The 27,379-nt window shown below is 35.1% G+C and overlaps 1 protein-coding gene across 5 annotated transcripts in view; it reads right to left on the bottom strand.

The window, feature by feature from the left end:
• Positions 1-27,379, bottom strand: part of SPOCK3 (SPARC (osteonectin), cwcv and kazal like domains proteoglycan 3) — a 213,243-nt gene that overhangs the window by 107,752 nt on the left and 78,112 nt on the right. For 3 of the 5 annotated variants that reach the window (XM_086463943.1, XM_086463944.1, XM_086463946.1), the window contains 2 exons: positions 23,040-23,085; positions 4,336-4,450 (listed from right to left, as the gene is read on the bottom strand). The exons of 1 other annotated variant lie outside the window; for it this stretch is intronic. In XM_086463943.1, the coding sequence (XP_086320069.1) occupies positions 4,336-4,450; positions 23,040-23,085 (161 nt within the window). Of the gene's footprint in view, positions 1-4,335; positions 4,451-23,039; positions 23,086-23,184; positions 23,194-27,379 lie in introns of all 5 variants that reach the window. One more of the 5 variants, XM_086463945.1, reaches the window with a different exon arrangement.

Raw genomic sequence — 27,379 nt, 5'->3', positions numbered from 1 at the left:
AACACTTAACCAAGGGAGATAAATGGTAAAGCACAAAGGGATTGTAAAACACCATTTAGGCAACAGGAAACATCATCAGGCTCCAGAGTTTTGAAGAATTTAAAAAAATCCTGTTTTACACCAGACTTTGAATTATTTGTTTATCATACATTCTAATGAAGGCAGCTACTCTCTTCCCACAGCAATCCACGCGGAAGCACTGGGATAAATAACACTAATATGTATCCTGCATGTTTTCCCCTTTTAAAGTACCTCCTCTTTCCTTCATAAGACACAGCTAAGAGCATAGCTCACAGAATACAGCTTCCAAGACAGTTACAGACAGCAGAAATGTAAACGCGATTACCTGCTACCAATAAAAATCTGGCACCTCTAACCATGCCTTGATACTTTCTAAAGCTCTGGTACTCCAGACTACTCTCATGACCAATGACCTACACTTACTTTGCCCTTTTGTCAAATACTGTTCAGTTTTTCCAAGACAGTACATAAAGGCAGCTCTTGCATCAGGATGTTGTGGCACTGCAGAAGCGTGCTAGAAGAGGACTTGCCATCTTGGCAGTCTCCCACAAAACCTAATAAGCCTTGTGTGCAGTACCTCAAGACTGAGGGGAAACCATGATCTCTGCTGACATGGAAACTGAAGAAATAGAAAAACCATAGGCTTATCTGACCCACAACACCATGAAAAGGACAATGAGATGCAGTAGCTGGATTTGAAACCATGCAAAGGCAAGCACACTGCAGCAAGAGCACAGTGCTGAGATCCCTGAGCTAATACAAATTTTAATACTTCTGAAAGCACAGGTAGAATCATCACATTAGTAGACTGTACTGTCACATTAATTAATCCTGTTAGAATCATGTCATATCGCATCATTAGCAGCCTTGCAGATGGCTGGGATATCCATCGATCACATGGTACTGAGGTATACTCAGTAATCCATACAGGGCTACAATAGCTTGGACAGATAAGAACACCTGGGACAACATGGACTGAATAACAGAACATCCATGCCTAAAGTGTTTTTTCTGCAAGCCAATTTCTAACAAAACAACAAAAGGAAGAAATTACTAAAGTGATTTCTCCATTTGATACAATTACAAGCCATCACTGATTAGCAACCTCTTTGTCTATGCTATTACCTCAACAAGTGACAGAATTTATATACAGAAATTTATGAACAAGGTAATAGGGCTGCTTGGAAATGCTGCTTCTAGGAAGAGAGAATTTATCTGTAAATCTGAGAATGTCAACCTTATGACACTATAGAATAATCTATTCAGCTATAAATGTATTTCATGCTTCTTTCCTTGGAGTAGTCTAAGGGTGACCACAAACCTTTTCCTTATCTTGGAGGTATGCAGAGTCACCTCTTCCCTGACAGGCTATCTCTTGAGGATAGTCTTTGCCACTGTATAAGCTCACGTGCTTAAAACTACTTTTCCTGTGCAAGAGTCTTGGGAATAATTTCTGTACATCTATGGTTCTATACAGTAAGTATGTCCAAATGGAAATCTATGGGCAAGTTCTTTACATAGAGCTTCCAGTAATTCATGAAAAGTCTCAACTATTTTTCCAGAAGACATCCCCAACTGCCTTTTTCTTACAAGAAAAAAAAAAAAAAAAAAAAAAAAATCAAAATTTATTCAGTCTTTGATGAACACCACAGCACAAACACTCACACACATACACAAAGTGGAAAGGGAAAATTACTGCAATGAAATACATTAGAAGTTGATACAGGTAGATAATATAACCTGACAGTTGATAATATAACCTTTCTCATCTAATTTTTTCCAAGACTTATAAATGAGCGGACTAGTCCTTTGGAAACATGGTAAAACAGATGGCTTTGTTGAAAACCAACAGGCAAATTGTAGGTATCAGTGAAGGAATATAATCTTGAGCTGAGGAAATTAATAATAATTCTTAAGAGACCATCGGACATGATTGCTTGTGAATATGCTATTCATACTTCTATTGCACCATACTACAGAAAGCTCAGAGACTGCATGAAGAAAACCTCTGTAGAAAGAAAGTACAATGCAATTGATTTCTCCTTGAACCTGGTAATCTGGGGGAACAGGGAGATCTAAGCTTGGGAAAACTCTGTCCTTGCTCAGGACAGGGATGCAAAGAATCACTTCATCTAGCTTACAAAACTAGATTTGCAAAGCTTACTCCAGTCACCGAGTTGCTGCCATTCCAAACTTTCCCATTATCAGACAGTACTGTATTGTAGACAAGCTTTGCCTCTTAAAATATTACCTTTCTAAAAGAGTGCCAGGGACTATGGGAAGAATAATACAGGTATGAAGGCAGATGTCATTACATTTATTAATTCAACCACTGTATGCAGCTTCATCTAGTCTAAAAAAGTTTTCAGTCTTTACCCACTGCATGTATACTTAGCTTGGAGATGTCATTTTTTCACTGTTTTCAATAATGTGTGTAATACCACTCAGATATTTCAAATGATTGGGTTGTATTTTCACAGTTGACACTGTCATAGAAGACAAGTGGCCAGCAAGCCAAGGAAGGGCACTCTCCCCCTCTACCCCACTCTGGTGAGACCCCACCTGCATTGCTGGGTGGAGCTCTGGGGCCCCTGGCAAAAGAAAGACCTGGACATGCTCGAGTGGGTCCAGAAGAGAGCCACGAAGATGATCAGGGGACAGAAGCACCTCCCCTATGAGGGCAGGCTGAGAGAGTTGGGGTTGTTCGGCCTTGAGAAGAGAAGGCTCTGGGGAGACCTTACAGCGGCCTTCCAGTACTTCAATGGGGCCTGCAAGAAAGGTGGGGAGGGACTCTTGATCAGGGAGGGTAGTGACCAAATGAGGGAGAACAGTTTCAAACTGCAAGAGAGTACATTCAGACTAGCTATTAGGAAGAAATTCTTCACTGTGAGGGTGGTGAGGCACTGGATCAGTTGCCCAGAGAAGCTGTGGCTGCCTTCTCCCTGGCAGTGTTCAAGCCCAGGCTGGATGGGGCTTTGAGCAACCTGGTCTAATGGAAGGTGTCCCTGCCCGTGGCAGGGGGGATGATCTTTAAGGTCCCTTCCAACCGAAACCATTTCATGTTATGAGTCTATGATATTTTATGATAGTCCCCTAACAGTTTATATGTAGTTGAAATTAGACTACCAAACTTTGACTGATAATACTTCTTGCACCTGATATAACACTACCAAACCAAAGTGTCTAGCTCTACACTGAGAGTGTTTGATATAAACAGTTTAGCTTCACAAATAATGTAGAGCCTTTTTGTTAATTAACCACAGCTGCAGATCAAGTATAGTTTAAACTTTTCCTTTCACTATGTACTATCTTGCTTGCTTGAAAAGCTACAGATGGGTGTATTTAACATAACTAGAGACTCGGAAGAACATTTCTTATATCATTCATAAAACTGTACTGGCTCTCTAAAAAGCTGGAAATAATCCTCTTGCATCAGTCAACAAAGTCTCTTATTCTCCTTAGCTCTTTTCAGCCCCTTTTCAGCAAAGCCCTTTAACACACACTTATTTCAATCAAGTTATTGAAGTTTAGCCTTTCTGCTATGCTTTGTTTCTCACAATGAAGTAAAAAAAAAAAAAAGAACAATCCCAAGTCCAAAATGCAACTTGATTACACCTCCTCAGCAAACAACAATCTCATGACTCAGCTAAGTGTATTGTTCAGGCCCCTACAGATTCACTTTCTGCCCCAGACATACATTAATATTTCGCCACTCTAAGACCTGCATAAATAGAGCATCTGGAACTGTTCTCCCCCAAAAGGTAAGAATAAAAATACTCTACATTTGGACTCCAGAATAACTTTATCATGTATTTATCATTTATTCCCTACATCTAACCAGTTCAAGAATGCAAAAGAAAATTGGAATGCACAAAAGAAGAGAAAAAAAGAAAAAAAAAACCCAGACAAGTTACACTATAACAGGCCATTACCCACACTTTAACAAGCAGTTTTGAGTTTTCTAGCTTCATGTAAGAAATGATGAAGTCAAAGTAATGTACAGCAGCAGGACATTATCATAATCGTTATATTCATTTGGTACCAGCACAGTAGGTATTTCCTTAAATGTATATATATATCAACAGCTTGAGACACATAAATGTGTACACCCTCTAGTTTACCAGCCTATAAAAAAAATCAAATATCAAATATTCTAATCAAATTATGCATACATAATTACTTCTAAAAACCACTTCTACTCTGCTCATATGTTGTTAAATAACTAAACTAATTATAGCTTATTTATGGTTTATAGTCAGTCACGAACACTATAAAAATTATAAAGTCTATAGGATTAACTTTTAAAGTATTTACCTGTGCGTAAGCCTTCGGTGGCTAATGCAAACAGCAGTTTGTTGATCCTGTGCAACACAGACCTTATGGCGACTACATTTCATCTTTAAACATGGATCTTTAGCCGGATCTAAAGCTAAAAATAATTTTAGAAAATTGTTAACAATTATCTAGAAACATGCAATTAAGAAAAGAAACACACTACACATAAAGCCCACCAAGTATGTGGAGGGGTTTGGCCTGCTGCTTGCACAGCATGCCAGACTGAACGGCACTGATTTTCACTAGAATAAAATGCAGCACACACAACGCAAAACGCAAAATGACGTGGTGCAAAATTCCTTAGCAAGGAAAATGGATCTTCATGAAACATTGATACTTCTGTATGTTCTCATACAATATCACTGGGTTTTATTTATAATAATACTAAGTACCCTTTGAACTAGCACCTTGGAGTTTGGAACACCTGTTCACTCAGATGTTGGCTGCCACATCTCCCACATACAAGATCTTTTTGAAAGCTGTAAGCTCGCATGCTAAAGAAAAAATCCATACTTCCACTCAATCCATTTCCTGTCATTCCTTCTACGAAATAATGACATCTACTAAGCTACATTGCACAGTAATAATTCAATAAGATGTAAATGGTGATATGCTGGTCTATAAGCAAATTAACCCAAAGAAGAGGAAAAGCATGCATTTGCCAAATTCTGCTGTTGTGTACCTATAAGAAAGTACTCATCACCACATTCTTAAAACAAATTGCCATTTTCTCACTGTAATCCCCAAATTAAATTCTACCTTGAAAATAGTTTCCCTTTCCTGCTTACCAAGACACAACCGGGTTCTTCCAACTTAACATTAAGTAGTGAATAATGACACTTTCTGAATTGTTGTTACTCAAGTGAGATTTTAGTAAAAGAAAAATTATACTAAAATATGCAGATATGAGTGATCTGTATGACTCCGTCCTTAAATACAAATTCTACCTGCAATATCCTAGGTCTCTTATTTCTGATTTGTGGGTTTCTTTGCAGCTGGTCCTTTAGTAGTTAATCCATACTCATTTTTTAACTACGCATACTAATTTCTGGCTATAGTACTAGAAGAGCCAAATAATCCTGTTTGTTATTTATTATTAAATTTGTATAGCACATTTCCTGAGTAACTATGTCTACATGATAATACAGAAAAGTTCCTGTCAATTTATGTTCTCAGAAGAAACAATCAACTTCTCCCTTCTCTGATCTCCATGGTGTCTTTCAGGTAGTTCTAAATACTCAAAAACTATTTTTTTTTTTAATTCCTATAGGTATCTTTTTTTTTTTTTTTTTTTTAAGTTCATTACCCTTCCAAAAAAAACAAACCAAAAACCCCAAACAACCCACCCTGAGTTAAACACCAAAGTCTAGCTTAAAGACACTACTGAAAATCCTAAATCACAAAATCAAGCAAGAAAGCTACAAACAAGAATTGTTTTCCTGTGTTCACCTTCACTTTAGCAAATTACTGTCCAGTCTTCAGTTATATTTCAGAAATGCTCTTTTCCTATTTTTCACATTTGCTTATAAAATATATACTTGTATACATATTTTCTGAAATGAAAGTTATGTTTCTTCTGCTCTTCATGATCAAAAGTAAACTTTTAACCACACCTCTATTTGAACTGCCAGATGATATTAACATAAGGCTGACTAACCACATACCCAGGAAACAAGAATGAGGCCGATTATTAGCTGCAGTATTGACTTTGTGGAGCTAAGTATGATTAAATATAGTCTAAGCAGTGACTTTTTCACTTTTCTTTCCTTCTTAACAATATATTCAGCTGTGCAAACTCTACATATCGTATTACCTACAAAGCAGAAAAGTGATGGAATCACGAATATAATAATAATTCAGTGCAGACGGAAAAGAAATATTTTGTTAATTACAGCGTAAGACATATGCAAAGATGCATTCTTCTTCCAGGTATTTTTATTTCTACACCAAATGAGCCATAAAACCACAATGAGTCATCCAGAATAAATCTGATTAAACAAGTGGGAAGCAAATGCAGCAAAATATGACTGAACTAGGAAAACAGAGTTAGTGAAAATTAACAAGAGCATATTCAGTATCCTTCTCCAATATACTTCAGATTTTAGAATCCATGTCACATACTTTCTCTGCCTAAAGTCAGGCAGAATGTAAAGTCAGCCCCTAGTAATCATGAACAGATTAACCACTTCATGTACTGGTCAAAGCGCCTCTTCCCAGGATGTTCCCTGATGGAGACACTAAGGTAGGAACACTGGAATATGATATTGGCTTATCTTCAGATAACTGTTTTGTAAAACTGAATAGGTTAATGGAATAAAAATACACAAACAAGAGAAATCTGGAATCGCATAAGGATGCTGAGTTCAGTATCAAGTAGAAAATAGGTATTCCTTCTCCCAAGTTCCAGGGACTCTGAAGGTATGTTTTGACAATTCCATCAAAATCCAGCAGGCCATAAGATATCTTTTCAGCAATGTCACAGGCTGAACCCAACATTACAACTGAGAGATGGTACTATCACATTTCGCCTTTATGACAACATAAAGATGGGTATCAAACTAGGGAAAGCATCTAGTTTATTGCCGGAATCAGAATGAAAAGAATGCCGGGGCCAGAGTTGAAGATTCCTGGAGTGGAGGGGTGAGCGGGGAGGAAAGGCAAGGAAAAAAGCCCCCCACACCCCCCACCCCAAAAGGCCAAAAAAAAGGCCAAAAGAAAAAGTAAGTAAAAAAAGAAAAAAAAAAAAAAGAAAAAGGGCAAAAAAAAGGCAAACCGCACACCACCCCACACTCATCCCTCCAAAAAAACCCCACACATGCAAGTAAATGAAAAAATTTTTAGTTTTTTAAAATAATAATCTACGGAATTCCAAGAGATCTAACTAGGAAATCAAATTAGAAGATGGCTTTGAACACATGAGTGATGTTAGAAAGAAGTGCTAGATTTTGACAGCACTACCAGAAAGAAAAGTGCTGGGAAGAAAAAGAGACTGTAAGAACTGCATTGAGTACTGATGCTCTATTAAGGGTCCTTATGCATTTAACAGGCTTTTTCCACCAAAGATAAACCAGATTGTTTAGAATTCTGTGTTAAAAACCACGCTTCTGTGCAGCATCCATTCACTAATTGCATCTTTTAAATGAAAGGTAATAATATGTTCATTGGTGAGAACCTAATGTTAGAAATCAGTTGTGCAAGACCACAGAGTATCTGCAAGGCAACCTCTTCCTGGCCCTGTGATGGTATCATACTCCATTGTGTTCTGTCCACTTTTCTCCTCTAAGAATTTTCTTTGAAGAAAAACTAACAGCTTACAAAACAAAAAGACTTAAATATGTGGGCAACTGATAACACATTCTGTGCATACACACATTGTTTGTTTCATTTGCTATGAAACAAAGAAGTTGGGGTTGACCGGCTGTTTCTTTAGGGTCAGGATTTGCTTTATAAACCAAAGTGAAGTACTGAACAAAACTTGTGTTTGTGTGCACCTTTGTCTTAGCAGCTTTGTCTTGGCAGCTCTGCCCAGCTACAGAGAAATGAAGAATTTTAAGGGATTTTATGACACCATCCCTATCAACTAGACATTAAAGAATATACCAGTGAGTTCATGACTTCTGAAAGGTATTTCTTTATAGATAACAGTTGACAATAGAGTCTGAGACAACTGTTTTGGACATTTCCAAAGTGAACCATTTCCTGGGCTAAACTGGGCCCTCTCCTACCAAAGGTTTACAAATACCACTTGGAGTGGAAGCCAGGACATATAATGAGCTCTAGAATATATCCAAACCTTATACTACCAATGTAATCTTCCAGTATTTGCTGACTCAGTGGTTATCATGCCTTGCATGAAATTCCTGATCACCTCAGGTGTGGCATACATTCATTATATTGGAAGAATGGCTACAGGACTGTGTTAGTACAGGGACTACTATGTAAGCAGAGTGAGGAGCCAGCAGAGCCACAGGTGCCAAAATCACAAGATCATCTTTATATTCAAAGGCATGTTCAACACTCATGGTCTTGCCAGCGACATTAACTCACAATATCACTCGTGACCTGCTGGATTTACTGTTTGCTGTCAGCTATAAACCCCCTACACAAGTCCTTTTTCCTCATCTTACGTGTGATACATGGCTTCACTTTTTCCAATACCTTTTTTTTTTGTGTGAAAATTTCTTAAGTTACTGAACCAGTTTCAGTGATGCAGAAATCACTGAAGAATGTATGTCCTTGGACAGATTTTTTGAAAAGTTGCAGCAAGGGAAACACCAAAGAAATCACTGACATAAAAATACAGATTTTTGGAACATGAAAAAGTCAGCTACCTGAAGGGTCAATGTCTCACTGGACTGACACTGTAGCTTAGCAAGCCAGAAAAGAAAATAGAGAAAGAAAAGTTGATAGAAACTGGGAAGAGCAGTGCAAGTCTCTCTCTTTTTTCTTTCAATATCACATGCCGAAATCAACCCTATACTATGAAGTACATTATGAATCTATTTTTTACAATCTCACATTTTTAATTTTTAACCTGCTTTTTAAAAATGGTAAACTCACAGATTGCATTAGTGATTTTTACCAGCTCTGAAAGGACTACAAAAAAAATTAAGATACATATGAAAGCATGGAAATGACTTGCTTTTTCTCAAAATCCGTTTTACCTCATACCTGGAACAGACAAATGAACAATTTTCATTGAAAATGAAGGCTAAACTACAAGAAAAACATTTTCCAAAACAATAGTCTCAAGTTTTTCATGTTGGAGAAGAACTGCACTCCCCTCACAATGCAGGGACCTATCTGACTACGCCCAGTCTCTACATGGGCTCATCTTAAATATCTCAAAAGTACTATGAAAATGCATAAACTTATTCCAGGAAAAGTACCATTGATTTCATCTAAGCATAAAACTCAATTAACTCAGGGAATACATGGCATTGAGTCTTTTAATTCTTCACTGCATCTTCTAACAACCCCTGACAAAACGTGCCTGCTTTACCCCAGCTCACTCAGAGTATGCACCCTTGCACTGACACCACCACATACTCCTTTCCTTTCGTGTTAAAATAAGCAGCTATGAAACACTACAAAGTTCACACAAAAAATATCACAAGTATCAAAAACCCACTGTAGAGCCATTTATGGATCTCTCAGATCTATATTCTTCAGCATGAAACAGGCATCAATCTGAGTTTTTATCATTTACTAAAATATCTTCATAATTAGGAAGGCTAGAGGCCTTTTATTTTTCATAACTGACGTGAAAATGTAGATTGTACAGCACAACCACATTGTAATAAAAAAATACGTGACTGTTTCCACTACAGTGAGGAGACTCTATGTGTAAGCACTATGTTTATTTAAAGCTTGCCAGAAATAATTTCTTTATTAGTGGCTATAATGTATCAGCTGACTTCCTAGAATGTCAGATACAACCAGCTTCTAAAGACACAGGTCTGATATTAGCTTTATTAACTTGATAATATTCAGCTTTATTTAGCTACTAATATTCAGAAAAGTGTGATTGTTACAAGTTATTTGCCCATATGCCTACTTCATATTTGTCCATATATTTGCTAAAATAGTATTAAATGTCATGTTAATTACATTTCAACTAGCAGAAAAATATCACTGTCACAAAAATTACTACAAAAGGATAAAATGCTTTGTAACATCTACTATTTCTCTAAGAACTTATAAATGAAAAATAATTTGCTCTGCTGAAAAATTATGGAGCAGAATTAGGATCACCTGGTGACTTTCATAGATGGATATGGATTTGTTATTCACACATGCTAAGAAAGTAATTAATATTCAAAAACTGATTCAATTATTACTAATGGAGCTATTTAATTATAATCAAATTTGGAAGAGCAATTCAGAAAAGCTTCCCATCATCTTTCCTGCAAGTTAATTTACAGCTAGCACTCCTGGAAACTGACATTAGCCAGAACATCATTTTTATTTTGAATATAATAGGAAATCAAGATTAGCAAGATCTAACATAGGAATCCTCTTAACAGGAGCTCCATGGCAGAAACCACAGTAAATTACCATTATTTCACAACCTGCTGAGTGCATTCCGGCATGTTCCTAATTTTACATTCCCAGCAAAATGAAAGGGGGGAAAAAAGGTTAAGAACAAAGTTTTCAGACTTGAATTCTATTTCTCTCTTCAAAAGTTTGTGATTCATTTCTGGTCTGCAAAGCAAGAAGCAACTAGACATTTTGCTCTACTACACTTACCAAACAAGCTATGTTTTCAGTATCCCATAACTGGTTTAATTCCTCTAGTTTAAAAGACAGGTCTGACTGCTTTGCCTACACAGTTTTCACATCTGACAGTGGGGAGAGAAAAATATAAATTACTTACAAGTTTTAACTAAAACATTAATAATTTGGTCAGATGCCAAGGTTGCAACCCTAGGCATACAGACACATAGAAGGGAATGACTCATATTGCCTACTTCGATAAACCATACAATTCCTGAAGATACCTAAAGACCATCAATGTCTTTACTTCTTCATTTTGAAAGAAGGTGATTTCTCACCTCCTAAAGCAGAATTTCTCACTGTGAAGTGTGTTGGGTCTAGAGAGATGAGCAGAGTCCCAGCACCACAATTTCCAGAAACAGTAGGGAGTATAGCAAGGCAAAGCACATAAACACTCAGTTGATACTGTCAGCTAACGTGGTATCCAGATAAAAGTTTAATTATAGTTAACAGTGATAGTGGTTATTTTTTGCCTTTTGTACTGTGGTCAGCATCCAAAATTTGCAACCGTGCATACAGGCCCTCGTCAGACACAGATTGTTTGAAACCACACTACTGTGGATTCACAGCAAGACATCACTATCTTGCTATGCAACATACCTACTGAGAATAAACACCTTTTAACTTTGACAAGAAAATGAATCTTTGTACCGTTAACAATCTGAGATTCATGAATAAAAATGAGAGAATAAACAAGAAACAGCCTACCTCAGTCACCTGATGTGGATGTTCTGAAAAAGAATCTCAAATTTTTGTCTGTTCTCCCAGGGAATGTATTTGCCATTTAAGATTCACTATATAAAATGAAAAGCAGAATGGGTAGCTACAGCTAGACATTCACATAGGAGGAATCTTCCTGTGTATTTGTTCCATCTGGCCACATGAATCTACAACTTCAGTAAGATGGACAGAGAGAAGTTTTTCCTGTAGGTGGCCAAGCAAGTAATTAGGAGTTTAGACTCAACCTCTTGAACATTATGTGCTGTCTAGAATTCTGGTTTTTAACTTGTGAGCAAATGTTTCAACAATAACTTGTGAGCAAACACTTCAACCATTAAGGCGGCTGAGTGCATGGAGGTTGCTTCTATCTAAGAAATACACACTCTCACTGGTGCTCAGAAGTCTGATTCTGATGAATCAAGGACAATTGTGTAAAGCTTCTTACCAGATTTCTTTCAGATACATCACTGTACCTAGCATTTGATATCACTAAGCTCTGGTACATTAGCACTGAGTGTCCAGTTGCTCTGCAACAGATCCAGTCATGCTAGATAAAGTCCTGATAAGCAAAGAAAAATCTAATACTGAGTTAGAAACATCTGACATATTAAATAAAGTACTGCCATGTTTCGCTTTTCCTCACTTCTTCAAGTTCAAAAAAAGAGTACATAAAAATGCATTTCTACTCATTCATAATATGGTACTTGCTATTCTGGGTACTCTTAATGTAAGTTAAAATATTGCTTAAAAGAACAAAAGCTATCAGACTCTATTCTTCCTCTGGAACAAACCCACTAAAGCTTGATCTCTTTTTCACAGTTTCAAAATACTTCACTCATTCTTTTTCCACTCCCTTTAAAACAATCATCTTCATCGAGTTACACATTTTTTTAGTCACTCATGCAGAAGTATAAGCCTTATTCTTACGTCCTAATCCACCTCACCCATCCTCCCTTCTAGCTCAAAGAAGAGTAGGTATTTGTGTGCTGGAGAAGGGAAACTGCACAGGACACGTGCCACTAACAGCTTCTTTTCTATTGTAGTCTTCAATTGAAAAACTTTACTCTCAGGAACTCAGCAATATGATATGAGGGGCAAGCAAGTTTTTCAAGCGGGCAGATTCCAGGGTGAACAGCTAGGACAGATAATTTATATCATAAAAACACGTCTATGCGGGTGCACGTACCTGCATGACTAAATGTGTGTAATAAAACAGCTAGTGAGCATGTGTCCCACTTGTGGGTTTTTTTTTTTAAACAGAAATGTTGACTGCTGATTGCCAAATAACCAGTATATCATTTAAGGACCTCCTAATTTTCTTTTACATTTCTATTTTCTAAATCTCTGAAATCATCAAAAATACAATCTCTTGGGACAACTTCTGCCCAAGTTCTGCATTTCTGGCCCACATACTTCAAACTGAGTGCTTAGCAACATCCACCGATGCACTCCACCACCTTTAAGCATTGCAGTTACCAATATGCATTAGATTCCTCATCTATGAAACAGAGATGTTGCAATTCTTCATATACTGATGCTTCTTAAATGTTTTGACATCTTTACTATTAAACTCTCATTTGAAATCTTTTGAAATTAATAGATATTACACTACCATATGCTGTAGTTTTACTAACAGAGATTTTATCTGAATAAAGGTTGCACTTAATCCTACTTATTTACTCAGGTCTCAGGTAAGGGTGTGAGTATAGGTGCGTGAATGAGGGAAATAGGAAAAGTAAAACTTTCCTATCAAGATTTTAAGACCAATTACTGACTCCAAATTTCTCAAACATTGAGTGCTTACCTTCAGACTTTCCAAAGACTTTTGAGCAGTCTACTCCTATGATTAGTACCACCATTTAAAAAACAAGTGAAAGAGACCCCACCAAAAGTAAAACCAAACCAAACCAAAATCCAGACACACTCTATCGGCCCTTCAAGAGGTAAGGTATCCCAAAATCCCTAGTTACCTTTGACAACTTTTGCCCAGGCACACAGCCTGAAGTGACTGCCTTTTTCTAACAGTAAGCAGTAATGGTGTTGTAATTTGAAAATTATAAAAAATTCTCCCCCTCACAAATATCTGTCAGCTCTGCTTCAGAAATATTCCCATAATTCTGTGTTCTCTCTTTTGGGTATTCAAGAGAATAGCTTGCTCACAGCTCAAAAGCTGATGTAAATGAGAAAGTCCATGATGCAAAAGTCAGATGCCACCCTTACTCATATCTGCGGTAATTCAGAAAAGATCCTATTTATTTAAATTGCAAAAGAACAGAATTACTTTGGACTCAGACTGGTCTAACTGACAACAAAATTAAAGACAATTATATCCAGTTTCTTCATTACATAATAAGAAAATCTCAAACATTCTGAAAAAAATATCCAAAACAGCTATGGCTAGTAGAAATGCACATGCACAGGTGACTGGCATCCTTTAAGATTTCAGTAGCTTTAGTGAAGCACTTTTTTTTTTTTTTTTTTTAAATCCCAACATCCACTTCCTTGATTTGGCAGAAAGAAGTAACACCTTAAGACTACCTGAAAGTTTACAATAGTAATATATCACTAGCAAACAGTTAAGCGTTATATTATCTGTTCCTAAATGCACTAAATCATAACTTAGAGACATGCTGGCTGCATTAGAACTGACTTTTGGGTTCTTCACCTCAGACAATCGGGGAAAGAAACATCTGCATACCTGTAACAGCAGAAAGGCATCTTCTTGAAACTTCTCCCACCTTTTAGCTCACATGCCAAGGTAATTACTCTTGCAAAACAACATGCCACAAGGTGTACTTTAGTTATTCCAGTCTCTTGGAAAACTGATCAATTGCTGTATTTAATTATGTATTGCTATGTTAGATTAAAGAGGGCACTTTATTCAGATTTCTTTTTTACTGTAATCCACTTCAGCTTTTAAATTTTTTAAACCAACTAAAACAGAATCCAGTAGACTATTCATATAAAGTATCTAATACACCAGCAATATACATATATATGTATTTTGAAGAAGCCTAGCGTTAACAAAACCAATCAGGAAATGTACTTGTGATGACACTGAATTAATATCTCCACATAAAATACGTTCTGTAAAGAAATCACAAAAGTTGAAATCACATCTTGCATCACAATAGAAAAAGCACATTAATTTTTGAGTCAATCAAGCTTTTGTATACATCCTTGCTCAGAAAAATCTTCTATGAAAAGTTCTTTAAGCTTAAAATACTGAAACTAAAAGCAAACCTCAAAAGCTTCAGTTCTGTCAGTATCAAAATATCAGTAAAGATATTTTATTGTTACAAGCTAACAACCACAATCATAACAAACCTGTAAAAGTTCCAGGTAGATTTAAGTAGCCATTAGGGAAAAAAAAACCCACACCAAAACATAACAATTTATCTTCTGTAAAATTACAAAAGCATAGAAATTGGACGTACTCCATTAAAAAAAAAAAAAAAGAAAAAAGAAAAAAGAGGCACTTTTAATGTTCCTTCCAGGGTTTCTCTTGGATCACTAGATTCATGTTTGCATGGAAACACTTCTGGTCTCCAGACTGAGAACACCCTGTAGTCTGGAAATGCAGATAGAACAGGTGTTCTGCAGTTACAAGCTTGTAATAAAGAATTCTACAACTGCAGTCACTTGTGAGCATGCACCTGTGTTCTGACTCATAGCTGTCAACACCTGGCATAGCACAGAAAAGGAAGAAGTTGTGTATTCCCTAAGAAATCAAGCAAGGTGACTTCAGAGTGCCAGAGCATGCAATACTTCAGACAGGGAGTTCCACAGCCAAAGCTGGCCTTTCTCTCCAAAAGGCACTTTGACTCAATGTAACAATTTGATAGCTTAGACTTATTCTTTTATATTAGCAGATAAATGCAGAAAAGTGTCCAATGAATATCAGTGAGCATTTTACTAAAAACCTGTGTTTATTACTACCACAAATATTTTTTAATAGCACTAATGTTCATCTATGATCTGACCTACAGATTTTTTTCAGTTTTTATGAATTAAATGTTAGTTTAAAACCTGTGACTTGGAGATGACTTAAAGGAAGATTCTTTCAAAATGAGAACTAGCTAAAAACCAAAGCCTTAATATACTTAACTGCATAGTATGTACAGAGTAAATGTAACAGAGTAAATGTTCCAGAAGTATATGCTTCCTTTCTTTTCTATTCTTATTTAAAGCACTTAAAGGACTCTGATAAAAATAAAATAAAATCATAAAAACGTAACTTCTGCACCTGCCTTTTAGTCCATCTCAGTGATTCTCTAATATATTTAAGGTCTAAATAATAAAATGGCTTTTATTTACTGCTGGCCACGCAGATTCTGACATGAGAGGACATGCGGTTTCTTAAAGTTTCACAGATGTAAATAGCAGCACAATTTCTGTTAATCACATGAGAACTTCAGGTACAATCATGAAATTCTATCGCGCTCTCATAATCCTGTCCATCATAATAAAAGAACACTGCAGAGGTTACTAACGGGAATTTTACATGTCATTGTCATACTGCAGCTTATTTGACCTGGGATGTATGATCTTTACCCACTGTAAATTAAAAATTAGTAAAGAGCTATGTAAATGACAACCAGAATAAACAGGATTACAAAAACAAACACCTTAGTTAAGAACAACTTAAATAAGAAAACAGCTTTTTAAATATGAGGTTAAATAAAAATGGGTCTAAAAGGCAACCTTTTTAACATTTAAAATGTGCTTTAGAAACTGTTATTCTATTCAAGTTCAAAAAAAACCCACCTATATACAGCCTTCTTTGTTTACATTCTAAGTTTAGTTTGCTTTTTTAAAGGGATTTATTTTAATCCATTTCTCTTTTCCTCACCATTGAACAGTAATGTGTGATTTCAGATTTCATATTCTTAATAACTACCTCTATTAGCTATTTCACAAGCTTTCTTATTAACTTCTTGTGGCAAACATATGAAAGTTCATTAGGCTTTTACGTGAGCCTGTAAAGAATAAGCAGTCCTAGTACACATAAAAACATTTTCAGGCACACAGTCCTCAGGGATCAATGGCACCCGTGACTCAAGACAGCCGAGACATCCCAGCACAGTAGACAGAAGTAGGAAGACTTGAAAAATTAACAGATTTGCAGGACTGAATTTTAGCAAGTTTGTGAAATGCAAAGAAACAGTTCTACATACCCTTTGCTCAGCATGTTGCCAGCTTCAGAAGGTCTGGCACTCTACCTCTAGCCAGTCACTGTAGCTCTGTGCCACATTTCCACTTTTCTGACATAACTATTTGTGGGTCTGAGTGGCTACCTGGATCCATGATTTTGGCAGGTTACAAACAAACAAACAAAAAATAAACTTCTTCATTTATCTTAAGATAATTCAAGATTTGGTGACTCTACAGACTTAACATCAGGGCACGAAGCAAGGGTGGCAGGGGAGCAGGAACGAGGGGTTAAACTGCTACTGAAGGCAGGCAAAATCTCATATCATGGGCTGGGTTTAGCCTCACTGAAAATCCTTTATGTAGCGTGTCTATAGCTGTAAGAATTTAAAGTTCATTCAACGATTCTACAGAAATAAACACTGAGACAATTTGAGATCCATGACCAGAAAAGCAGACGTGTGCAACCCAGTGAACCCGAGTTATGAACCAAGGCTGTGAACGAAGTAGGACATGGCACTTTTGTGGTGTTACCATAGTAGAGAAACATGTAAGAGAAATAATAAAAGAACTACTAAAGCATAGGATCAGATAATTAAGAAAAAGCACCATTAAAGCATTCCTCAGACATGTACAAAAGATCTTTTCAGGTAAGGGCTCACTGAAAGTAATAAAAAGCAATAGGAATCTGTTTAGCAGAGGATTTCTCGGTGAACAGGATTCCTAAAGACACCTAAATACCTGAAGCTGGAAAATGTTCACCAAGTTAAAAAGTTGGCTCCGATAAAGAAATGGTGTCTATCTAGGAGACACCATGAATTTCAAAAAGAACAGAACCAAAAAGCTGTTAAAAATATTTCATGCTTATTTACTATTAAGACTAAAGTAAATTTAAAGTGCTACATGATACGTTTTGATTGCAAAGTACTAAGATTTGTCTTGAAAGTGATGGATATATATTTTTAGTTTTGCTATAAAATCTAGGTCATGAGTGCATATATCAAATGTAGCAAAGTTGAATCTACATGACTGTTTTCACAGTCTTCAACTCATGGATCTTCATTAAACTCCCTTATGACTTCCCAGAGCTCGCAAATAAGTGAACAAAATTATTCTATTGAATATGACTCCAAATGGTTTCAGTGAAATGCATTCACAAATTACAGAGATGTGTTTGCATGTATTTGCATATCCTTAGTTACCAAACTTATTACAGAACTAAGTAGACAAAACAAAGAGATAAAAGGCAAAGATCCAACTAAAATATTAGTGTTTCAGGTTTTTTTCAAAATCTGTTTCTGCTGTAAAATGCTATCTACAATATTTCTGCTGTAAATTCTGCTGTAAATCTAATACAACCTGATACTATAAAAGCCAAAAATTATTCAGTGGAATGGTCTGCAAGAAATGTTATAAATATATTTACAAACCAACTATATCCTCAGGGTGTTCATCGTCCATGGAAATGTCATTTCATATTTTTTCCATTACATGAAAATACTCCACTGTTCCTCCAAGGTATTTCTATTGAGCAAAGGAAAACATCCTTTCTGCTTTAAAAAATTACACCAGTGTCTTTGTGTACGCAATTTTGTTCAATAGCTACATCCTCCAAGCTCTGCTACCATCTGTAGTCTAAAAATAAAATGAACCAAAAGTATCCTGTATATTTTTATCTGATGTAAAAGTGGTATATGAAGAAAACATATTAGCAAGTATTGGGTTGTTTGTTTGTTTTTTAATTTGAAAAAACTTTGATAAAACATACATTAAAGGTAGTAAAATATTCAACTTGGAATAGTCCAAAACACAAAACATCCTAACTGCTTGTTTCTAAAACCACTGAGAGTCAAAACCTGCCTTTCAGCAGTAACTAACTAGGAATAATAGAACATTCAGATTTATTCCATCAAAAATACCCAACCCACATGATTGTTTATTAAGAATTTACATTGTAATATTTCTAGAAATATTTATAGAAATACAGAAACATTTATGTGTATGTGTATATATATCTCATATACAGTCAAAACATTTATTTAAATGCGTTATTCTATCTTATATGTATATAAGCAAACGAGAGTTCAATGGGAACAAGTACTCTTTGGACAAATGTCAGATGTTGCTTTAAGGAATGGCATTGGTGGATTGCAATGCAAGTTATATTTTTCCATCTTTTAAAATAACTTGGATTTTGCAGTCCAGGAGTAAATATCACCATACATTTTCATAGTAATGGCTAACCTCTTGGAATGCTTGGACATGCATTTCCACATAACCACTCTCTAACCACTAATACCAATGGAATTACACAGATCTGTCTACCTGAGCAATTTTGACATACTCAATCATATTATCATAAGAATGCCTTTCAAAATACACCAAAGTATAGAAGAGCCAATTAAGACTATTAAGACAGTCATTTTATTATCATATGCACAGACATTACAAATATTACAATAAAATATTAGCATAAGATTTGGGTTCAGATTAAGGATGCATTTTGAAAAAATAAACATATTGTCCATATATAGTAAATCTATGAAAATCTTAGAAAAGGCTTTAATAGTTATATAAATCGTAGGAAAGCAGTAACTATGTGTAGATCTCAAAGATATACCTATGTGGCAAGCACTGGTTCCTCAAAAATACTACCTGCAAATTAATACAGGTGTTGGCTAAAACTAATTTTTAAAAGGTCCCCGTATATCACTCATTTCGAGCAGAATATGGATACACAAAATAATAAATGTAAATAATGAGAACCTATTTGGCTGCCTACTGGTGATAGTGACAAGGAGTTACATGTGTACCAAGTACCTACACCGCAGCTTGAAAGGCAAAGGAGTGTAGCAGAGGTTCTGAGTATTTTTTAAGTGACAGCTAACAATTTGAAAACACAGACATAAAGCTAAATATTCCACATCACCTCTATTACATGTAGTCAGCTGGGCTTTATGCATTTTAAAGGTCTTCATATTCATACACAGATTTTAAAACTTACAAATATCTAGTTGTAATCTCATCATGTAAAGTTGCTGTAATTTAAATCAGCAAAGAAAAAAAATACCATAAAAGCACTAGCAACTCCTTAATCCATTGTTTTCATAATAAATAGAAAAAAATACCCCGTCTAGTAGACCTGGACTTCAGATCTTTTAATGCCAAAAAGATTCCTTGCTTATTCCATACTTTCATACGTTTATACGTAAGTTTCTGGAAAGCCAAATATTGATAAAACAAATAGAATGAAAAGAAAAAAAACACTGCTAGAGATAAATTAGGGATATTATTTATTTCTGTCTTCAAAGAACTTGTCTTCCTGTATCTTCAGCAGTATTACTACAAAGTTTTTAACACAACTGACACCGGAAGTTGTTACTGCTCCTATTTAAACATCATCTTCAGTGAGCTATTTTAGTCTTTTACTGCAAGTTTGTATCTACATTTTAAAAGATTTCTCCTTCACTTAGGAGTTTCATGTTTTCATTTGGGAGAACATTTTTTATGAAATGCCCTCACTTGAGAGTCACTGCTGCGCAAACCAGAATGGCAGTAACAGAAGACTGAAAGGGAAACCTTCATAAAGATTCTCTAATACAAACTGCTTGGCTTGCAACAAGTCCCAACAGATTATGGGACTCCACAGTCAGTCATTCGTGATGTTCCCATTTATTGTTTTGAATAGTTCACTTGGGTAAAAGAAAAAAAAAAAAAAAGATTAAAACCCCATAAGGCTGCATGGATGGTTACCTAGGTGAAAACGCTAATTAGTAGTTAAAACTTCTTTGTTTTAAACTTAGTAGTTAAGTGGCACACAACTGGAGTGGAATAGCAGTGGTGCAGCGCTTATGGCACAGCCTTGGAATGACACTTACAGAGACTATCAGAATGTACGCCTAAAACTTAGTTTCTATAGTTTACCAACTCTCACACTTTCTTATCTCATTAAATAATACAAAGGAAAAAAATGTCACTACTGTATGTCTTTAATTGGCAAACACAGGGAATCATAAAAGACCTGATTTCTTCAGTAAATCATGAACAGTATATTCACTCCTAAGGAACTAACACTTACAAGGTTGCCACACTATTAAAGTACAAACAGGTTTTCCCACAAAGTATCACCCATGATCACTCTTCCCATCTGATGAGAGAGATTTGAATGTATGAACAAGTACATGGCCCTTTCACAGTTATTTTATTCTCAGGAATATTTTGCTATGTTTCAAGAAATCATTACCCATTATACCTGAAAGTAAGAGGAAGCCAATTCTGACAACATGGAGACCAAGATATTGACTGGGAAACCTTCTTCTATCTTTTACTGTATCTCCCAGATCTAGTCAGTAATGTTATTTACAGACTTTCAAAAAAATAACAACAGCATGCATGTCTCTGATTAATAAAGAATATCTGTATATCAATCAGAGTCTAGAAAATGTTTAATTCTTGGTAAACTGTAAATCTTTTGACATACAGCTCAATTTACTATCAATTGCTAAATTCAATACAAAGACTGTGGCAGTTATTTCAGGAAAACTGAAAAACAGTGCATTGGCAGGTAAAAATCCCTGATATTCTTTAAATGATAGATTGACAAATTAAGACACTGGGAATATTTTATAATAATAAAACTTCAGTGCACCTTTTATTATTAAAAAGTGTTTCTAACTAGCATTATTTGTTTTCCAGTTATAAATTACACAGTCAAATGTACATAAAACTACTCAGCAAATGCATTTCACTCTTCAGTGTTAATTTTCAGTTAACAAGGATATGAAAATAGAAAGTTGAACGCTGTAGACATGCTTTTAAAACATTCACTACCCAATACACAATGCATTTTGCAAACAAGGTAGGACAGATAACATTAACATGTTTTCTTAGTTGGGTTGTTTGTAAGTTCAGAAAAGTATTCTACAAACATCAGTATCAGGATCTCCAAAGAACTCAGCGTAATACAACAAGCCAGAGTGTGTAAAAGTTTAAATCTGGTGGAAAAAAAATAGTATTTCAGTATAACTTCTGATAAACTAACAGCCAATTGAAAAAAAATATAACAAAAACCCCCAAAATATATCAACTATATGATAAATTCAATGTCTTTTGATGAAAGATTTTTCCACAAGTCATTAAAGTATAACCTATTCCAGTTCTCTTACTAAAAACACATTTGAAAACCATGCCCCTCTATCAAAAAACCAAAGGAGACAAGGAATAGACTAGAAGTACTTCGTAGCGAAGCAATAAGTCTGCTTCTTAGATGAGAGACTTCACCAAAAGAAACGAATCTCTTTCTCTGAGGAGTCAGGTCTAAAGTCAAGTACTTTTTCCTAATGTACTTGCATATAATGGGGAGAGACACAAGGTCTGTGAAATTGACAGGTTCTAAACTATTCAGGCTGCCATGGATCTAAATTAACATTTACAAATTTCCACTACACCAGAAGAAAATCACACAGTAGTGATAACATAAATGTGACTTTTCCCCCCTCCCTCTACTCCTCTCTCCCACAAAATGGCAAAACAAGCTGGGTGCATTCATTTAAGAAATTAAGGCATTTCCTTTCACAGGCTTACAACAGTAATCCTGAATTAAAGTGGCAAAGGCATGGTGCAAAGTCCACCTCTAAGAGATGTAGATATAACAAAACACAATTCATTATAAATCTCCCTCAAAAGTCAGTATCCACTATGGAGAAAGTTCTTTAAATTGAGTAAACATTATTTTTGCAACGTATTTTTATTTCAGTCTCTTGTGTACAAGCCCCCAAAATGTTTCTTCACTGCATCTGTGCCATTGGTATTGTCAGAAAAGACAAAGTCTCTGAAGCACTCCTAGCAATTTAAAAAAAAGCATGTATCAAGATTGCCAGTAGTTTCACAACGGTAATCATACACTTTGAAGCAATATACATAAAGTGGATTATATTGACAGTAAATATTAAGTTCCAATGCCTGGGCAGGGAATGTTGAATGTGAAAATATGCTGTGTTTGCTCAAATTATTCTAAGGCTGAAATTGTTGCACTGTAGCATTCTCAAAGCTCCATCTGTGTTTTGCCTCAAGACAGATCAGCACTTGATGATGACAGAGACTTCCAAAACTGTTTTTCGAGATCTTTTATCAGCCAGATATTAATGAAGTTTTTTTTTTTAACTGCAAAAGACAAGTATCAGATTGCACACCTGTTTTTCTTCAAAAGTCCTACTGAAAATGAAACAGTGCTTAAATACAGAAATAAACCAAAACAAGACCTCCTAAACCCCATGAATTTGTTTAGATAAGAGCAAGTTTAAGCTACTTTGGAGGTTCCTAATGCTCCCATCTCTGTCTCTAATCAATAAAAGTTTGCAAAAATCACAGATATAAAATCATTATTAGGCCGAATTTCTGGTTCACTTTATAATCAATCATTTGACAAGGGAGAAAGTGGCACAAATGCACAGAATTCTGTAGGTATTCTAGAACAGGAGTGTAACCATAAGTACTTAAATTTTATCTCATACAAATAACTAGTAGCAGAATCTTACCTTGATCAAACGGTTTACCCGGACTCCATGTACGAAAATAATCATCCTGGAGAGGGAGAAACAGCCTACATTTAGTAAAACGTAAGGAATCAATGTATACATGAGAAACTCACAGAATCATGAAAGATAAAAGATGTATACCAACCTCTACTTCCTAGAAAAGGCAAGCAGTAAAAAACAAATGAGAAAAAGATTACAGTCATCATAATGGGACAAATTACTCATACAGAATAAAACAGCGCAATCAGGGGCCATTTGTACTCATTAAGTAAAAATGCTATTAAGATTACGTTACTTATAATTAAAATACAAAAAGTATTTCTCACAGTACTTACATATTTAATGTTTCTAACATTGCTTTTAAAATGTTACTGTTTTCCTGTACTTTAAGTTCTAAGACACTGAAAAACTTAACTACGTTTTCCATTAGTCATTTTTCAAAACCAAAGCTCCAAAATCATCATCAATAAAATATAACTACATTTTAAAGAATGATACATGAATTTTAGAAAAATAAGTATTCTGCTATGTAGTTTTCAACTGCATCAGTACGATCTGTCATTAAGTAAGTCTAATTAGCTCTTTTTGCTACAAATCATCTTCCTAAACATAAAATATCCTCCTAATTATATCATCAGCTGTATTAAGCTACCATTTCAAGAAGGAAAAACTTGAATTAAATAAATTACTTTCAAGATTTTATGAAATTTGATAATAAATGACAAATTTATAGCTGAGATGTAAATAAACTGATCTGCACACCTCAGATAATAGGTGGAGCAGAAAAATGACAAGAATTATTTATTATTATGTCTTAAGTTAACTCACTCTTCTCTAGAACAAAACATTAAAAGACATTTTAACATTTGAATGTCTGCATAAATTAAGATTCATGAACTGCAGTGGATATATTGTCACATCCGGGTGTTCCCCCACACTTGCTAAAAGATCACCAAGACCATCATAGAGAAACCTCAATTGTGAGTCTCATACAAATGTCAAAGCCACACAATTACAACTTTAAAATTATCAAGCACATCTTTACAGGAACAAAACACTCTTTCGGTTTTAAGAGTTCAACAGTTTTAACTCAAAGCGACAAAAAAAGTGGTTGCAGCCTAAACTGTATTGCACTGATGACGTTTTATTAGTAACAATGTTGTTAAGGGAATACATGCTTTGAAAGAGGAAGAAAGAAATTAGACTCTGGAAGTGCAGAATAGAACCACAGTTCTATACCACTAGTTATGCATTCCTTTACTCTGATAACGCACAGATTAACAATTTGTGAATGTGGATGTTATTTGTCTTTTTAATTACTATTTTTTGAAAGTAAATAAATAGACAGACATGATTTTTTTTAAAATCATGCAAGAGATAAGCAGAAATTACAATTATGATAGTGTTTTCCAATTATATTTCTTCCAATAGTAACTATGGAGTTGTTATTCCTACAGTAGTGTTCTGAACAGGCTTGAGCCAGCTTTAACGCAATGCTGTTCCATGAATTACACCACATTGGCAAAATTTTCAATTCTTGAAAAAACATTAAAGTGCTAGATTCTCTTTCCATTTCTACTGTCAGTAATGTTCACCCACAATAAGCCTATTGAGACAATACATTTACTATTAAAATGGTGAAAAGTTAGAATATCTAGAACAAAAGAGTAGTCATCCTGACTGAGACCAAAATCACTTCTAAGGCAAAGCATTCTGAACTATGCTTAAGGAAGAAGGTAGAAGTAGGGCTTGTATAAATTACATGTTCTCAAGTTGGCTTCAAACTAACCAGACGATAAATCAATTCTTGTCCATCTCTCTGCTGCAGACAACTTAACAGATCCCAAATACAACATCCCTCAGACATTTCTAGAACTAAGTCTTAGCGGACTCACTCATGTCTACAAAGCCACTCTATACCTTTCTTGTTATCCTTCTCTGAATCTTTTCCAAGTTTATTTTTTTGATATGGTGCGATGAGTATTGTGCAGAGCTTTCAAGATGAATCAGGACTACGTGACTATATACAACACAGTAACACTATTTTGTTCTGCATTCTTCTCACCACTATGCCTACTCCTTGATTTTCTTTTTTAGGTTGGGGGTTTTTGTTTTTTTGAATTGTCCTATGGTTTGAATGGATTATGGTTTGCATGGAATTTTTACCTTAAATCCAAACTAGATATACCCATATACCATATATAACTATACTGATTTTCCTAAACAATTAATTTTTCAAATCACCTGTTACTTAAAGAAAGTCCATTGCTGGACATGTTAAACAAAATCTTTATGTGCCTCTAAAACCAAAATAAAATAGTTAATTGATTCTCAGATTAAGGAAATTCCTTCAATAAATGCAGTACCACAATTTTACAAGTATTCCTAAAGTTGACCTATCACGTGTGTAAGAACCTGGCTTCCTATTACATTCAGACCTTTCCTGAACTTCAGTCAAGAACAGTTTGATTATAATGTTCAATATCTTCATCAGAATATAATCAAGATGACTATATCATTTATAAAGTCTCATTTTTCATAATTTTAATATAAAATTAAAAACAGAATGAAGGTTGAGGAGCATCACAGGGCCTCTAGCCAAAGTAACCTTTAACAATCTATAAATGCAAAAAGCAACGTCTCAGGACAGAGCCTATGACTTCTGATTTTCTTCAGGGGCTTCCTTGCCTTTGTCCTGAGCATGTTAAAGGGCAGGTTATAAAAGTATACAGAATAAAGTCACAAATTTGTCACAGTAATGATACTGCTTTTTCAACATTTTCTAGCTAAAGGTATCCATGCATTTTAAACAGAAAATTCATCATTACTGCTCTATATGAAACCATGTGACATGTCAGTAATTCTTTCAAGTCTTTCTCTGTCTTAAAGACTCATAAAGCACTTCTAATAGCCATGTATGATGGATTTCAATGAGTTTAATATCCATTCCTTAAAATTATGCATATATAGGCATTATGCTCAGTCAGGGTCACAGTGAAGTGTTTCTAAGAACTGAAGTTCATGAAACAATTACATATGCACTTTGAGACTAATAAATATTCTTTATTTTTCCTGAAAATGGCTTACCTTAAAAAATATCAAGTACGCAGTCTGAAAATGACAGCCTTATGAAAATGATTCAAAATGACCAAAAAGCTGCTTAATCAAAAAGTTTTTTAAAAAAGGGGGAAAAAAAAGGTATTTTGGGTCAAACACATTTATTGCTTCTTTTTGGACTTTTATATTCTTCTCTCTCCTCATTCTTAAAAAGCAGTTGCTACAAAAGTACAAGAGGGGAAAAAAAGCTCACTAAAAAAAACATGGCCAAGTGTAGATATGCAGCAGAATTTTTCAGCTTTCAATAGAGATACAAAAATATGATCCTATTAATTTTCTTTCTTGTGTAGAGCATTTGTTACATGACTATCGATCTCTCTTCTGCAACATTTTCTGTAGATGCTGTCATATATTGCTGACATCACTTGAATTACTATCCAACAGAAATCTGTATTGCTAGAGAATACAGTGATACATGGTAAATAAGAAGAGTCTGACTCTGAGAACAGCAGGTGTCCTAGAGCAAGAAGTGCAGTTCCCTCACAAATGTTTTCAGACCAAGGTTGACCTGAAAATCCAGCCCTTGTTTCGTGTTCACATTTCATCTGTAGTACGGCCTATGCATTAAAAGTTTATATTTTAAAATCAAGACTGATTTATGTCAGAGAATCCATTGAAATTTAAGAAGTTTTCTGAACTTACAAATTTTCTTTATATTTTATCCAAGTACAACTTCACTGCTACTCCACAGGTTGTACAGCAGGTATATTATTGAGTGACTTACAAACTACCAATTTAGTGAAAAAACTAATAGGCAACTGTTTCATGTGAGGTACTGCTTCGTACATAATGTCTTTTCAAGAAACAATACTTGTAACAGTCACCAAGGCAGGAAAGAACTTTATTCAAGGCCAAACCAAATTCTGCTTATATGAAATTCTACTCAAACTTTATACAACTTATCATAATGCAAAAAATACATTTTAGTGCTAGCCTCCCTATTCTACATAAGGGGTTGTTTGTTTTTATCAAAGAACAGCTGCATACTCCAATTTGCAGATGGACATGAAATCATATTTTGACAATTTCAGAAACAAAAGTCTTTCAGGCTGCACATGCTCCCTAATATAACTTAAAACCTACAGTATTAGATTTAGATTTTTTTCTTTGCTGGTATTAGCTATGAGACTATTTTGCTAGTTTTAATTTCAAGGAGTTCTTAATGGGTTTGCTATTTCATTTCTTGTATCTGCATCTCAAGTACATACATCTGCTTCCCATCC

This window comes from Leptosomus discolor, chromosome 4 (genome assembly GCF_034619465.1).
Source record: "Leptosomus discolor isolate bLepDis1 chromosome 4, bLepDis1.hap2, whole genome shotgun sequence".
NCBI lineage: Eukaryota > Metazoa > Chordata > Aves > Leptosomiformes > Leptosomidae > Leptosomus > Leptosomus discolor.
The sequence above is the reverse complement of the archived record's forward strand: the minus strand, read 5'-3'. Positions and strand labels throughout refer to the sequence as shown.